Raw genomic sequence first — 15,873 nt, forward strand, 5'->3', positions numbered from 1 at the left:
TTGTAAAATTGTTGTACATATCATGGACTATCTTTCTTGTGTTATTCAGTTATCTTTAAACAATAGCTCAATATCTTCCTCTGACTTATGTGCTGAGCTGTTTTCTGATTTTGCTACTATTTTTGTTTTTATAAGACCCAAGAGATTTCTGGATAAAGTGTAAGGATTCCAAATCAGGCCTCAAGTAGGTGGACACATTGTGTTGGCTTTTGGAAATTGAAAATCTTCTTTGCTATCATTTCATAATATAAATTTCTGTATTTATTCTAACTGATCTTTAACATTTTATTAATCGTCAGCAATATGAAATCTCTGAAACCTGGGACAGTTAAACATCCATTTACTTATACGTTTCATTGTTGGCCTTAAAATATTTTAATATCTGTTTTCAGTCCTGCATGAACTATAACAATTCAGACAGTTTTTCATTCAAGCTGGTGTGAGATCATTGATATTTTCTTAGCATTTATGTGGCCTTCTATCTATGTTTCGTAAATGGAAACTATTGTTGATTTGGCTATATTGTTAAGAGCTACAAGATTTTTTATTGTTGAAGGTAGTTAAAAGGAAAAACGTTTCGTATGTTTTAAATGCTTCTCAATTGCTGAAATTAGCTTAAAAGTGAAGTCGTTTAAAGTTTGCCTAAGACAGAACATTATTAATAAAATATGTTTTTATTAATAATGTTTGTCTATAACATCTGAATTATTCAAATTTCGAAAATATGATCTGATTATCTAAATGTTAAATACACATTTTAGATTTTCCAACATATTTTGCCTCTGATCACATTTCACTTTTCTGAGGAAATTGATCCGATCTTGTTTTATAATGTTCTCATTATTGTAAACTTAAGATTATATAGTAATTACATTTGAACTTTACTTGATAAAATGTAACAAATTGTATGAATCCAATGTATTTTAACATCTCGTAGATGTTGACAATATTCGAAGATCAATGATTTGAGAATTGTTAGATGAAGACCCCAAGATTTTATATTACAAATCATGTTATAGGAGAAATTGGCAATGGACTAAAAGTAGTTAATAATTTGCGATAGCAAGCCAGTTAGAAATTTTCTAAACATTATAACGTTGTTCACAAGTTTAAACTTTCATTAAAGCAAAACCAATAATGACCAGCGATTAATTACAACTAAATTTGTCTGTTAAACACAAAGAACTAAAATATAAATGAGATTTCTAGCATAATATGTAATAGCTTAAAGACCTTTCTAATAAAGCACTTCTATAATTGGTTATTTTAGCAACAGTTTCCAGAAGGGGATGGATCAATAAAAAATTGTTTTATCTATTCCCAAGTTGTACAGGAAGATCATGAATATAAAGTTATTGCCAAATTGTGCATAAATATAATAATCACAAAAATTTATAACAAACTTAGATTGTTTCTGAAATAATGCCTATAAATTTTTAACTAAAAATAATTATAGCCAAATATTTAGATTTTTTTTATCAAATGCTCTTTATTGTCAGTTTAACCAACGTTTTATTAGTTTTTAACAAAACTTAATGATGAGATTCTTCCTTTTGGGGATGAGCTTGGATGTAGGCAATAGCCTTCAAGATGGCTTCTGGGATGGGATGAGGTGTGGGCAAAACATCACCGACGGGTTGGTAACCGTGTTCATCAGCAACATATTTGATATCAACGTGTTCACCTTCAGGAGAAATCCAGTTGAAATCACCATGAATGTTGCCATGTTCATCACCGGAGGCGGCTTGATGGATGTGGTTGGAGGTTTCCAAAACGGAATCGAAACCATCAGCTCTAACATCGGATTTCAAGAGGGTGGCTTCAGCATGGACATCATCGGAATCAACTGCGGCAGCGCAGGCGATCAAGGCGGCGAGAAGGAACTAAAGAGAGATTAAATGGTTTTAGATTCAATTCAAATAGAATAATTATTTATTCAACTTACGAATTTGAACATTTTTGTTATTGCAGGTTTATTAAAACTTGTTAAACTGTACTCATTGTAGAATTTCTTATTGTTTTTATACTTTTTCAATTCTATTATCGATTATTTAATTGTGGAGTATATAAAAACTTGATTTTTAATTTTATTTGCATTTCCGGTTTTTGCATAAAATCCAGGAATTTTTTCGGGATTATATATATGTATTTATATTACCAAATAAGTTTAATCAGGTTTTGTTTATTTAATCATTTATTTTTAGCATTTATTAGAGCACATTTGCTTGCATGGTCTAGATAGATGCACTTTTTTGCCAGACTGATTTTATGTTACTTCTTTGCTGAAACATAAGTTATTCTCCAGATGTATAGATATTGAAATCAGTAGCAAAATCACTTATTTACAAAGTAATTTGGCCAAGACATAATCAGCAAGTAGGCAGAGATACACATTACATTGACTTTTCCTATAGAAAAGTTATTCAGACTCTGATGACTTTTCCTATAGAAAAGTTATTCAGACTCTGATGACTTTTCCTATAGAAAAGTTATTCAGACTCTGATGACTTTTCCTATAGAAAAGTTATTCAGACTCTGATGACTTTTCCTATAGAAAAGTTATTCAGACTCTGATGACTTTTCCTATAGAAAAGTTGTTCAGACTCTGATGACTTTTCCTATAGAAAAGTTGTTCAGACTCTGATGACTTTTCATATACAAAAGTTATTCAGACTCTGATGACTTTTTCTATGAAAAGTTGTTCAGACTGTTATGACTTTTTCTAAAAAAAAGTTCTTCAGAATCTGATGGCTTTTTCTATAAAAAAATGTTGTTCAGACTCTGATGACTTTTCCTATAGAAAAGTTGTTCAGACTCTGATGACTTTTCCTATAGAAAAGTTGTTCAGACTCTGATGACTTTTCCTATAGAAAAGTTGTTCAGACTCTGATGACTTTTCCTATAGAAAAGTTGTTCAGACTCTGATGACTTTTCCTATAGAAAAGTTGTTCAGACTCTGATGACTTTTCCTATAGAAAAGTTGTTCAGACTCTGATGACTTTTCCTATAGAAAAGTTGTTCAGACTCTGATGACTTTTCCTATAGAAAAGTTGTTCAGACTCTGATGACTTTTCCTATAGAAAAGTTGTTCAGACTCTGATGACTTTTCCTATAGAAAAGTTGTTCAGACTCTGATGACTTTTCCTATAGAAAAGTTGTTCAGACTCTGATGACTTTTCCTATAGAAAAGTTGTTCAGACTCTGATGACTTTTCCTATAGAAAAGTTGTTCAGACTCTGATGACTTTTCCTATAGAAAAGTTGTTCAGACTCTGATGACTTTTCCTATAGAAAAGTTGTTCAGACTCTGATGACTTTTCCTATAGAAAAGTTGTTCAGACTCTGATGACTTTTCCTATAGAAAAGTTGTTCAGACTCTGATGACTTTTCCTATAGAAAAGTTGTTCAGACTCTGATGACTTTTCCTATAGAAAAGTTGTTCAGACTCTGATGACTTTTCCTATAGAAAAGTTGTTCAGACTCTGATGACTTTTCCTATAGAAAAGTTGTTCAGACTCTGATGACTTTTCCTATAGAAAAGTTGTTCAGACTCTGATGACTTTTCCTATAGAAAAGTTGTTCAGACTCTGATGACTTTTCCTATAGAAAAGTTGTTCAGACTCTGATGACTTTTCCTATAGAAAAGTTGTTCAGACTCTGATGACTTTTCCTATAGAAAAGTTGTTCAGACTCTGATGACTTTTCCTATAGAAAAGTTGTTCAGACTCTGATGACTTTTCCTATAGAAAAGTTGTTCAGACTCTGATGACTTTTCCTATAGAAAAGTTGTTCAGACTCTGATGACTTTTCCTATAGAAAAGTTGTTCAGACTCTGATGACTTTTCCTATAGAAAAGTTGTTCAGACTCTGATGACTTTTCATATACAAAAGTTATTCAGACTCTGATGACTTTTTCTATGAAAAGTTGTTCAGACTGTTATGACTTTTTCTAAAAAAAAGTTCTTCAGAATCTGATGGCTTTTTCTATAAAAAAATGTTGTTCAGACTCTGATGACTTTTCCTATAGAAAAGTTGTTCAGACTCTGATGACTTTTCCTATAGAAAAGTTGTTCAGACTCTGATGACTTTTCCTATAGAAAAGTTGTTCAGACTCTGATGACTTTTCCTATAGAAAAGTTGTTCAGACTCTGATGACTTTTCCTATAGAAAAGTTGTTCAGACTCTGATGACTTTTCCTATAGAAAAGTTGTTCAGACTCTGATGACTTTTCCTATAGAAAAGTTGTTCAGACTCTGATGACTTTTCCTATAGAAAAGTTGTTCAGACTCTGATGACTTTTCCTATAGAAAAGTTGTTCAGACTCTGATGACTTTTCCTATAGAAAAGTTGTTCAGACTCTGATGACTTTTCCTATAGAAAAGTTGTTCAGACTCTGATGACTTTTCCTATAGAAAAGTTGTTCAGACTCTGATGACTTTTCCTATAGAAAAGTTGTTCAGACTCTGATGACTTTTCCTATAGAAAAGTTGTTCAGACTCTGATGACTTTTCCTATAGAAAAGTTGTTCAGACTCTGATGACTTTTCCTATAGAAAAGTTGTTCAGACTCTGATGACTTTTCCTATAGAAAAGTTGTTCAGACTCTGATGACTTTTCCTATAGAAAAGTTGTTCAGACTCTGATGACTTTTCCTATAGAAAAGTTGTTCAGACTCTGATGACTTTTCCTATAGAAAAGTTGTTCAGACTCTGATGACTTTTCCTATAGAAAAGTTGTTCAGACTCTGATGACTTTTCCTATAGAAAAGTTGTTCAGACTCTGATGACTTTTCCTATAGAAAAGTTGTTCAGACTCTGATGACTTTTCCTATAGAAAAGTTGTTCAGACTCTGATGACTTTTCCTATAGAAAAGTTGTTCAGACTCTGATGACTTTTCCTATAGAAAAGTTGTTCAGACTCTGATGACTTTTCCTATAGAAAAGTTGTTCAGACTCTGATGACTTTTCCTATAGAAAAGTTGTTCAGACTCTGATGACTTTTCCTATAGAAAAGTTGTTCAGACTCTGATGACTTTTCCTATAGAAAAGTTGTTCAGACTCTGATGACTTTTCCTATAGAAAAGTTGTTCAGACTCTGATGACTTTTCCTATAGAAAAGTTGTTCAGACTCTGATGACTTTTCCTATAGAAAAGTTGTTCAGACTCTGATGACTTTTCCTATAGAAAAGTTGTTCAGACTCTGATGACTTTTCCTATAGAAAAGTTGTTCAGACTCTGATGACTTTTCCTATAGAAAAGTTGTTCAGACTCTGATGACTTTTCCTATAGAAAAGATGTTCAGACTCTGATGACTTTTCCTATAGAAAAGTTGTTCAGACTCTGATGACTTTTCCTATAGAAAAGTTGTTCAGACTCTGATGACTTTTCCTATAGAAAAGTTGTTCAGACTCTGATGACTTTTCCTATAGAAAAGTTGTTCAGACTCTGATGACTTTTCCTATAGAAAAGTTGTTCAGACTCTGATGACTTTTCCTATAGAAAAGTTGTTCAGACTCTGATGACTTTTCCTATAGAAAAGTTGTTCAGACTCTGATGACTTTTCCTATAGAAAAGTTGTTCAGACTCTGATGACTTTTCCTATAGAAAAGTTGTTCAGACTCTGATGACTTTTCCTATAGAAAAGTTGTTCAGACTCTGATGACTTTTCCTATAGAAAAGTTGTTCAGACTCTGATGACTTTTCCTATAGAAAAGTTGTTCAGACTCTGATGACTTTTCCTATAGAAAAGTTGTTCAGACTCTGATGACTTTTCCTATAGAAAAGTTGTTCAGACTCTGATGACTTTTCCTATAGAAAAGTTGGTCAGACTCTGATGACTTTTCCTATAGAAAAGTTGGTCAGACTCTGATGACTTTTCCTATAGAAAAGTTGTTCAGACTCTGATGACTTTTCCTATAGAAAAGTTGTTCAGTCTCTGATGACTTTTCCTATAGAAAAGTTGTTCAGACTCTGATGACTTTTCCTATAGAAAAGTTGTTCAGTCTCTGATGACTTTTCCTATAGAAAAGTTATTCAGAGTCTGATGACTTTTCCTATAGAAAAGTTATTCAGTGTCTGATGACTTTTCCTATAGAAAAGTTGTTCAGTCTCTGATGACTTTTCCTATAGAAAAGTTGTTCAGTCTCTGATGACTTTTCCTATAGAAAAGTTGTTCAGTCTCTGATGACTTTTCCTATAGAAAAGTTGTTCAGACTCTGATGACTTTTCCTATAGAAAAGTTGTTCAGACTCTGATGACTTTTCCTATAGAAAAGTTGTTCAGACTCTGATGACTTTTCCTATAGAAAAGTTGTTCAGACTCTGATGACTTTTCCTATAGAAAAGTTGTTTAGACTCTGATGGCTTTTCCTATAGAAAAGTTGTTTAGACTCTGATGGCTTTTCCTATAGAAAAGTTGTTCAGACTCTGTTCCAACATACAGATTTATTAGCTTTTAAAATCTAAAGAAATTAAAATTTGTTTGTAAATATTTGGATACAGTAAATAAGGGAGATAGAACACTGGTGTCCATATACGTCAAATGGTTAAGAAGTTTTGAAACGATAAGACAAAATTATCCTGATTATCAAGTAAAAAACTTCAGTTCCCAGCTAAATCTTGGTACATATTGACAAGTCATTATTAATTAGCATTCTATAAGTAGTTAAGTAAGGACTGGCTTATGTGATGATAAATGAATAAGTATTTATTTATTTATTAGCCACCTATGATCTACTGATTAAACTGATTTATAATTTAAACACTTATATATTATTTGCTTCAGTTTCAATTGTAATTTATTGTTAGTTAAAAAAAAAAATTAAAAATTTTCCAAAAATGAATCATCCACTTAATGATGGGGTTCATCGTGAGGGGGATGAGCCTTGATGTACTCAATAGCCTTCAAGATGGCCTCTGGTACTGGTGGTGGAGTGGGCAACAAATCGCTGCTGGGTTGATAGCCATTCTCATCGGCAACATAGGAAACCTTAATGTGTTCGCCTTCAGGAGAAACCCATTCAAAGTCACCATGAATGTTGCCATGTTCATCACCGGAGGCAACTTGATGGATGTGATTGGTGGTCTCCAAAGCAGAATCGAAACCATCAGGTCTGACATCGGATTTCAAGAGAGTGGCTTCAGCATGGACATCATCGTCGCTAACAGCAGCAGCGAAGGCTATCAATGTGGTGATAAGGAACTGCAAGTAGATTTTATTTTTATTATTTGTTTTTAGATTATTTCCTTAAAATTCTTTAACTTACTAATTTGAACATTTTTGTTTTAGCAGATTAATAAAATTTTGTTAAACTGTACTGTTTTTGGATTTTTGTTTGGCTTTTATACAATTATTCGATTTAATTATTTCCCTGCTGCTAATTACTTGGAATATTAAAACTAGATTTAATTCCGAATTTACTTATTTCGGGTGGTTAATCAGGCTTTATTTGTTTTTGTTTTATTTGTTTGGGCAATTATCGCAATGAATATTTATGAATTAACTGCAATTTAAATTTGTTTATTTTTGCTAATTAGTTGTGTTTAATTTTGTCTTAAAGATTTTAAGGTTTTCCAACTGTTTTGTTTAAGAAATCTGAGTAGTTTATTTAAAAAACATATTTAATTTGAATTGCAATATTTAAACGGATAAATCCTTCACAAATAAAATGTTTCTGAACCACTATTTAATAAAATAGCCATTTTTTCGAGTCTGTCTCTTAATATGGTTCATAACTTGTTTTCGTGTAAATGAATTTTGCTGATTTTCAATACCAAACTGCTCAGGACAATGATTAATACTAGAAGTGAATCTCAATTATTTCAGTTTTGTATTTTACACTTGAACATGATTTACACAAACAGTTAAAAGATTATAGTTAATAAAATGTCATAAAAATCAAACAGTTTGTACTTTTTGCTATTGAATTTAAATTAAACTCTTTGTGCTTTGAATTGCTTAAATATATTTATAACAAAGCAATATTAAATTTGAAAAAAAAATATGTTTTGTTTTTAACATATTTTAATTACTTAACATTTTCAAAGAACCCTGAATTTAAATGCACATCTACTATTATATGATTGTTTTTTAAATTTTCATATAAAATCATTTTCATTTTATTTATAACAATACACTACAAATACTTTAAATTCTTTTTGTTTAGAAAAAGACACACAAAAAAGAATATAAAACAATAAATGCAATTTTGTATAAAAAAAAACTTCAAGTACAAATTTATTTCCATAACTGCATGATGGAATGAATATAATATAAATATTTTGCACAAAATAAAAAAAAGACAAGAAATATTAAAAATCTAACTGTAAAAAGTATAAACAATAATTTTATTTGGACAAAAAAAAATTATATATAACAACCAGTTTGGTTTTTTGTTTAAAAATGAATAAATTAGATAAATATATAAAAAAATATATATTAAAGCAGTAAAATAAAGACAAAAGAGTGTTATATTCGGCTGTGCCGAATCTTGGATACCCACCATTTTTCAGATATAGGCGTTATATGGGGGTTAGGAACAATTATTGACCAATCCTCACAAAAGTTGTTAGAAATATTTAGGATCATATAAAACTTGTTTATGTCAAACAATAAATGGGGTTATGAAAAACAAGTAAGATAGCTATATTCGGCTGTGCCGATCTTATATACCCTTCACCAAATTTTAAATATTTTTAGGTAAACAAAATTTAAATTTTTTTTCCAGTTGTTTTTTCGAAATTGTTTTTTAAAATTTTTTTATTATTATTTATTTTTTTTTTAATTTTAAAAATTTTTTTTTTTAGTTTTTAATTTTTTTTTTTTAATATTTTGTGAAAAAAAATTTTGGTGAAAAAAAAATTCGGGTTAAAAAATATTTTTTCCGATTTTGACCCATTGTAGGTCCAACTTACTATGGTCTTATTTACGTCGATGCAAAGGTCTTTGAAATATCTATCATTAGATATCCATATTGTCTATATTAATGACTTAGTAATCCAGATATAGGTAAAAAATAGGTCACAAGTCGAGGTTGTCCTGGTTTTTTCCTCATATCTCAGCCATTTGTGGACCGACAGACGGACAGACGGACATGGCTATATCGACTCCGCTATCTATAACCATTCAGAATATATATACTTTGTGGGGTCGCAAATGAAAAATGTAGAAATTACAAACGGAATGACAAACTTATATATACCCTTGCCACTCATGGTGAAGGGTATAATTAAGGTCAAAACTTGACATTTTGGCCAAACAGATGGTTTTTCTTATCTATTTCTTACCTAGTGTTCTTAGCAAAATGGGTCCCCAATAGTCTAAATAGCTATTTCTTCAATATATCGAAAAAAAAAACGTAAAAAAAAACAAGTAAGGGAGCTGTATTCGGCTGTACCGAATCTTATATACTCTTCACCAAATTATGCTTTAAAATACAAAATTTAAAAAAAAAATCAAAATTGTTTTTGAAAATTTAACAAAAAAAAAATTAAAAATTTTTAATTTTTTTTCGAAATTTTTTTTTTAATTTTATTATTAAAAAAATGTATTACAAAAAATTTTTTTGCTAAAAAAAAAATCGGGTTAAAAAAGATTTTTCCCGATTTTGACCCATTCTCGGTCCAATTTACTATAACCTAATATTATGACTTGGTAATCCAGATATATATCAAAAATAGGCCAAAAATCGAGGTTGTATCGTGGTCAGATTTTCTCGATTTTTTTGGAGTCGCAAATGAAACGGAATGACAAATTATTAAATTTAGATTTTGCCAAAAAAATTAAAAAATTGTATTTCTTGAGTTATAAAATATTTATTTTGATAGATATCCCACTCGCATCCCACTAAGGTACTAAAAATATCTTAAAGAAATGGACCTAAGCTTTCTTTTGACTAAAAAAAATTTTTAAAAGAGGGTCCATTTTGAAAAAAATTTCGATTTTGCCAAAAAAAATTTAAAAATGGTATTTCTTAAGTTATAAACTAAGAGACTAAAAATATCTTAAAGAAATGGAGCTATACCACTCGCATCTCATTAAGCGACCAAATAGGTCTTAAAGGAAAATATCTAAGCTTTTGTTTGAGCTAAAAAAAATATTAAAAAAGTCCATTTTGAAAAAAAATTCTTGACTTTTTGATTTTGCAAAAAAAGTCAAAAATTTTATGTTTTGAGTTACAAAATATTTATTTTGATAGATATCCCACTCGCATCCCACTAAGCGACGAAATAGTTTGTTCAAAGAAAATATCTAAGCTTCATTTCAAGAAAAAAGGGCCCATTTTTTAAAAAAAGTCAAACAAGTTTTTGATTTCAGAAAAAAAAAATATAGAAATTTTTTATTTTTTTTTTTAAAAATTGTTTTCGAAATATTCAAGAAAGAGCTATCTAAACTATTTGGGACACACTTTGCTAAGAACAATAGATAATAAGTTACATGGATAAGAAAAAACACCAGCTTGACCAAAATGTCAAACTTTGAACCTCTTTAACTCAGAGAGTTCTAGACCGATCTTATTGAAAAATTGTGTCTAAGTCACTATCCAATAGAACCTTGGTGCAAATTTCATACCGATCGGAAGACATCGATTTGTAAAGTTGGTTCACTTGACATGAAATGCTTCACATATTAGAAATTTTTTTTTTCAAAATCAAAAACTTTTTTGAAATTTGTTTCCATTATTTTTTTTTTTTCAAAAGAGAGAGCTTAGGTCTTTTACTTGGGGAGCTTTTTGTTCGTTTAGTGGGATTCGAGTGGGATATATATCAAATTGAATGTTTTGTAGCTCAATTTATACAATTTTCGAGTTAAAACATCATTGGTGCAAGAAGGTATTTGCATTGTTATAAGTAGGTATGTATTTTACTTCTTATGGTTTATGGGATATTCGCATTGGAAAATAAAAATTTCAGTTTTCTTTTACCTACCTTGGTCTAAGTGTTGGCTAGTAGAGGATCCAAATCTCTACCGATTTTTTTTTCAAATATATATTTAATAATTAACAACAAAATTTATAAGTATTTAACAAAAAGAATTGTTTCAAAATCAATACTGAGTCAAAAGTTATTTAAATTAAAAAATTTAAAAAAAGTAGCTTTTTCGAGCAATTTTTTTTTGAAAAAAATACAATAATGTTTAGTTATACATAAAATAAAATTAAAATAAATAATGTGTTTATATTTTTGTTAAAGAAAACACTTTGTGAAGTATTATAGAAAAAAAATATTTTCAAAATTTGTATAACTTAGATGTCTAGAGCCTTCCGAATTAGACCTTTTTTTATGTAAATTTCAAATTTATGCCAAATTTTCTCCAATCGCATATTTGCTTCCAAAATATTAATAACTCTTTTGTTTGTTCCAATATGTTCTTAAATATTTAGCAAAGGGAATTTATAGGTCCGATCTCAGTAGCGCCAGCAAAGTCAAAAATCTAAAAACTAAAATTTTTGGGATTTTTGAAAGTTTTTTTGCGAATTGTGGTTTTCTCTATAACAAATCAAAACTTTATTTTTCACCTTTGCATTTGGATCAAATATTTCTATATAACTGTAAAATTTCATTAAAAACAACTTATAAATAAAACTTGTATGGCATTTTAAATATTCAAATTTTTCCAAAAAAATCAGCTAACTTTTTGTATTCCCTTATTTTAGCAAAAAGTCTTTTATACATTTCTTAATTCTTAAAAATTTTATAGATTTTTGAAAAGAAGACACAATTTTCTAAAACCTGATATATAAAATATATATCTTATCCTTTAATTAGCTTCATCTTGTAGTGTTCTTCTATGTTGGGTAATGCAGTAGTCGGCAATGCAGTGAACACAAATATATTACAAAACCGTCCACAAATTTGACTAGTGCAAAACATAAGATATACATATTATATATCAGAGTATTGGAAATTGTGTTTTCTTTCCAAAAATGTATACAATTTTAAAGAATTGAAAAATTTATAGAAGACTTTTTGCAAAAATATCAGATTTTTTTGAAAATTTTAATTTTTAAAATTCTATAAAAATTTTGTTTATGAATTGTTTTTAATGCAATTTTACAGTTATGTAGAAATATTTAATAAAAATGCAAAAATGAAAAGCTATGCATAGCTAGATCGTTTTATAATCTTATGAGGACCCAGGATATCTATACTAATATAGGTATGTTACAAACTGAATGACAAAATCAATATAACCCCCATTTATTTTGAAGATGAATTAGAGGGAAGCACAATAAATTGTGGATAAGCTATAAAGAGATTTTGGTAGAAAAATTTTAAATTTCGAATATAAAATGTAAGTAAGGGATTTGTGAATTAGCTTAGCAGTTCAGCTTAACTTTAACTAATTTATTTCAAGCCAAAATAAATAGTATTTCCTAAAGGTTATATTGTGCATTTAAATAGATTTAATTTAAATCTATTTTTATCCATTTTTTTTTCACAATGTTGTTTTAAATTTGTAAGCAAAAACTCTATTGTTAATAATAAACATTTGGGTGTCAATATAATTTACGACTATTAATTGTTTTTTTCTTTCTTATCATTATTAATCTGAATGCTTGACAACGGTGTGGTGGGTCTGTTGGAAAAAAAACCTAACAATTTGGATTTTATAAAATGAATGACAACAATCTTGTTTTATATTATAAATTATGTAAATTTTTGTTTATATCTTCATTCATGGTTTTTTGTTTAGTTTAAATAGTTTCTGCATTTAAACCCTATTTTCTCATATCATATCATTTCAATCAAATACGGCTGTTTGACGTAGTTGTGTTAATTTTAGTTTAGCTTGTCTTACTCATAAACCCCATAATTGTAGCCATAAAGTCTTTTGTGTATAAATTAATGATCAAAATGTCAAATGGTGTTAAACATCTTTGTTTGTTGGTTTAATTTTTTTTGACTAATTAAAACGAAAAAAATAAAAGACATATAAATAAATGACATGCTAATAGATTTAAATTTAAACCAGTTTTTTTAAATCTGGTTGAACAATAGAAGAAAGTAAAAACTCTAATAGACATGCGCAAAAGTGAATCTGGTTTGATCGCAAAATAGTAACCACCAAATAAAGCGCAGTTTGGCAGACAGAGTTCTTTTTTTTTGTGTGTGTTTCCATTTAGAATTTATGGTTAATAAAAATTAATCATAAGATTTAAAACATGTCTTAAATAAATAAAACATATTGTGAAATACACAAGAATAATGTTAAGTGGAAGTTAAGATCAGCTGATCAGCAAAGAGAAATGTGAAGTGTTTACTTTTTTAGCTGTGGCTTTATTGATTAGCGAGATCGATAATATGGTATTTGCGACATGGATTCCTGGAACCTAAATCTTTCTAACAACTTTTTTAAGGATCGTTTTATATCGACCCATATATCAGAAAAATATTTTATTGTCACACATTGATGTTGGGTATTCAAGATTCAGCACGTGTTATTTTTCATAATTTCAAGTTATATCTGGCTTAAAAAAAAACATCCTTTATTTATTAACTATAGCTAGGAAGCAAAAATGTTATTAGTATAATAAGCATATTTTGATATTAAAAAATTCATGTGAATTTTGTTATGTTGTTAAAAAGTGCAATTTTACCTGGAAATGCATAAATACTTATATCATGTAGTTATAAGATAACATAGATATCATCTCAATATACAACATATTTTCACTTTATCATAGATACAAAATACAAATAGTATTTGCCTTCATAATATGAATATTATAGAAAAATCTAAACTTACACTTGAGTGAATAATTGCTTACGAGTTTCACAAAAAACAGAAAAGATTTGCAAACATTAAATTTAAAAAAAATCCTTTAATCTACACACAAGGTAAATATCATAATATCATAATGTCAGCTAAAATATTAATATTATAAACCATTTTTTAATACTTAGTAATATATTTAGAAAAGTTTTTGTAGCTTTCATAAACTATTCATAATAAAATCATGTTAATATTTATATTAATACTAATAGTAATTAATTAAAACTATTTTAAGTTTAATTAAAATTTTACGTTTATTACATTCATCATTAGAATGCGTTTGAACTAGAAACTTTTAATTTACAAGAGAACAACATTATTTGAAATAAGTTTATACCATAGAGAATAGACATAGATCGGAAACGCTACTGTCAAAGACCTAACTCAGTTGTCAGAAACCTAAGTAAACCAGTCAAATATCTTATATCCAGGGAAACCGGAAATATGCTCTAAAAAAGCGTTTTAAGCGCTTTAAATATGCAGTGAAAACTTTAAAATATACTCTTAAAATTTAAAAAATATGCTCTTCTTTTACATAATTTTTAACCAAAAAATATACTTTTATTTAAAAAAATCAATACAATTCATTTCTAAAAAGCTAAAGTAACATAAAATAAATAAATACAACATAAAAAAATAGGAACTTAAGCTATGAAAAAGCCTCGAGAGGTATTTTTTTATGATATTTTATATAAATATAAAGTCACTTCTTCAATTAAGATTATTATTGCAATAAATTACAAAATATTGACTTAAATTTTCAAATAAAAATCGTTGTCTATTGGATCTGAAAACATTTTTATACATAGAAGATGTTCTTTCGACATCAACTGAAGACAATATTTCTTTAACACTTAGAACGGTTAAGTTTGAATTAGAACTAAAATTTGATATTTAGATGGCGCTATTATTAAAATAGTGCTCATTTTATATCAAACAAGTAAGAGTGCTATATTCGGCTGTGCCGAATCTTATATACCCTTCACCAAATTATACTTTAAAACAAAAATTTTAAATATTTTTAGGTAAACAAAATTTATTTTTTTTCCAAAGTTGTTTTTTTCATTTTTTGGAAAAAAAATTTCTAATTGTTGTTTAAATTTTTTTTTTATTTTTTTTTTAAATTTTTAAAATTTTTTTTTTGTTTTTTCAATTTTTTTTTTGGTGAAAAAAAAAATCGGGTTCAAAATTTTTTTTTACGATTTTGACCCATTGTAGGTCCAACTTACTATGGTCTTATATACGTCGTTGCAAATGTCTTTGAAATATCTATCATTAGATATCCATATTGTCTATATTAATGTCTTAGTAATCCAGATATAAGTCAAAAATCGAGGTTGTCCTGGTTTTTTCCTCATATCTCAGCCATTTGTGGACCGATTTTGCTGATTTTAAATAGCAAACTTCTCGAAAGCATGTCTGACAGAATTATTGAAGATTTGGATCCCGAAGATATCTGGGGTCTTCAGAAAATTGATTTCAACAGACAGACAGACGGCCAGACAGACGGACATGGCTTAATCGACTCCGCTATCTATAAGGATCCAGAATATATGTATATACTTTATAGGGTCGGAAATGAAAAATGTAGAAATTACAAACGGAATGACATATTCTCACGAAGGTGAAGGGTAAAAAAAGCAATCAATTTTTCAATTTTGAATTTTAAACAAAGGAAGAAAAACCCTAAATATGCTCTTAAAACAAATATATGCAAAAATATGAATTTAAGGGTAAAATATGCACTAACAAATCGATGCCAAAATTCTTAAATAGTTCTGAAACGTGTAAATATACACAGAGAATACAGATTCGTGATAGCAACCGAATTTGTTGCCAATCGAATGATACTATCTTAGTGACCGAATTTTACAGTTGTGGCTACCATATTTTGGAAGGGGTAACTAAAGTTTGGTTGCCTCAACTGAAATTCTTCTTTATGAACTGACTTTTTGTTGTTAGAACTGAAAAATTCTATTCTATCATTCGATTGGAAACAAATTCGGTTGCTATCACGAATCTGTTTTCTCTGTGTAGTATCCAGGAAAAACATGCATTTGCATATTTTGGTATCCCTGCTTATAACGCACAGTGGGGGAACTG

General features: G+C 28.8%; 2 protein-coding genes across 2 annotated transcripts; both read right to left on the bottom strand.

The window, feature by feature from the left end:
* Positions 1-1,463: 1,463 nt before the first annotated feature.
* Positions 1,464-2,031, bottom strand: LOC135962255 (larval cuticle protein 2-like). The gene is made up of 2 exons (XM_065514078.1): positions 1,946-2,031; positions 1,464-1,883 (listed from the first exon to the last, which is right to left on the bottom strand). The coding sequence occupies exons 1-2, from the start codon at positions 1,955-1,957 to the stop codon at positions 1,533-1,535; spliced, it is 363 nt and encodes a 120-aa protein (XP_065370150.1). The 5' UTR covers positions 1,958-2,031; the 3' UTR covers positions 1,464-1,532.
* A 4,736-nt stretch (positions 2,032-6,767) lies between these two features.
* Positions 6,768-7,410, bottom strand: LOC135962199 (larval cuticle protein 4-like). The gene is made up of 2 exons (XM_065513980.1): positions 7,262-7,410; positions 6,768-7,197 (listed from the first exon to the last, which is right to left on the bottom strand). Exons 1-2 carry the CDS (start codon positions 7,271-7,273, stop codon positions 6,847-6,849), a joined length of 363 nt encoding a protein of 120 aa, XP_065370052.1. The 5' UTR covers positions 7,274-7,410; the 3' UTR covers positions 6,768-6,846.
* Positions 7,411-15,873: the final 8,463 nt, after the last annotated feature.

This window comes from Calliphora vicina, chromosome 5 (genome assembly GCF_958450345.1).
Source record: "Calliphora vicina chromosome 5, idCalVici1.1, whole genome shotgun sequence".
NCBI lineage: Eukaryota > Metazoa > Arthropoda > Insecta > Diptera > Calliphoridae > Calliphora > Calliphora vicina.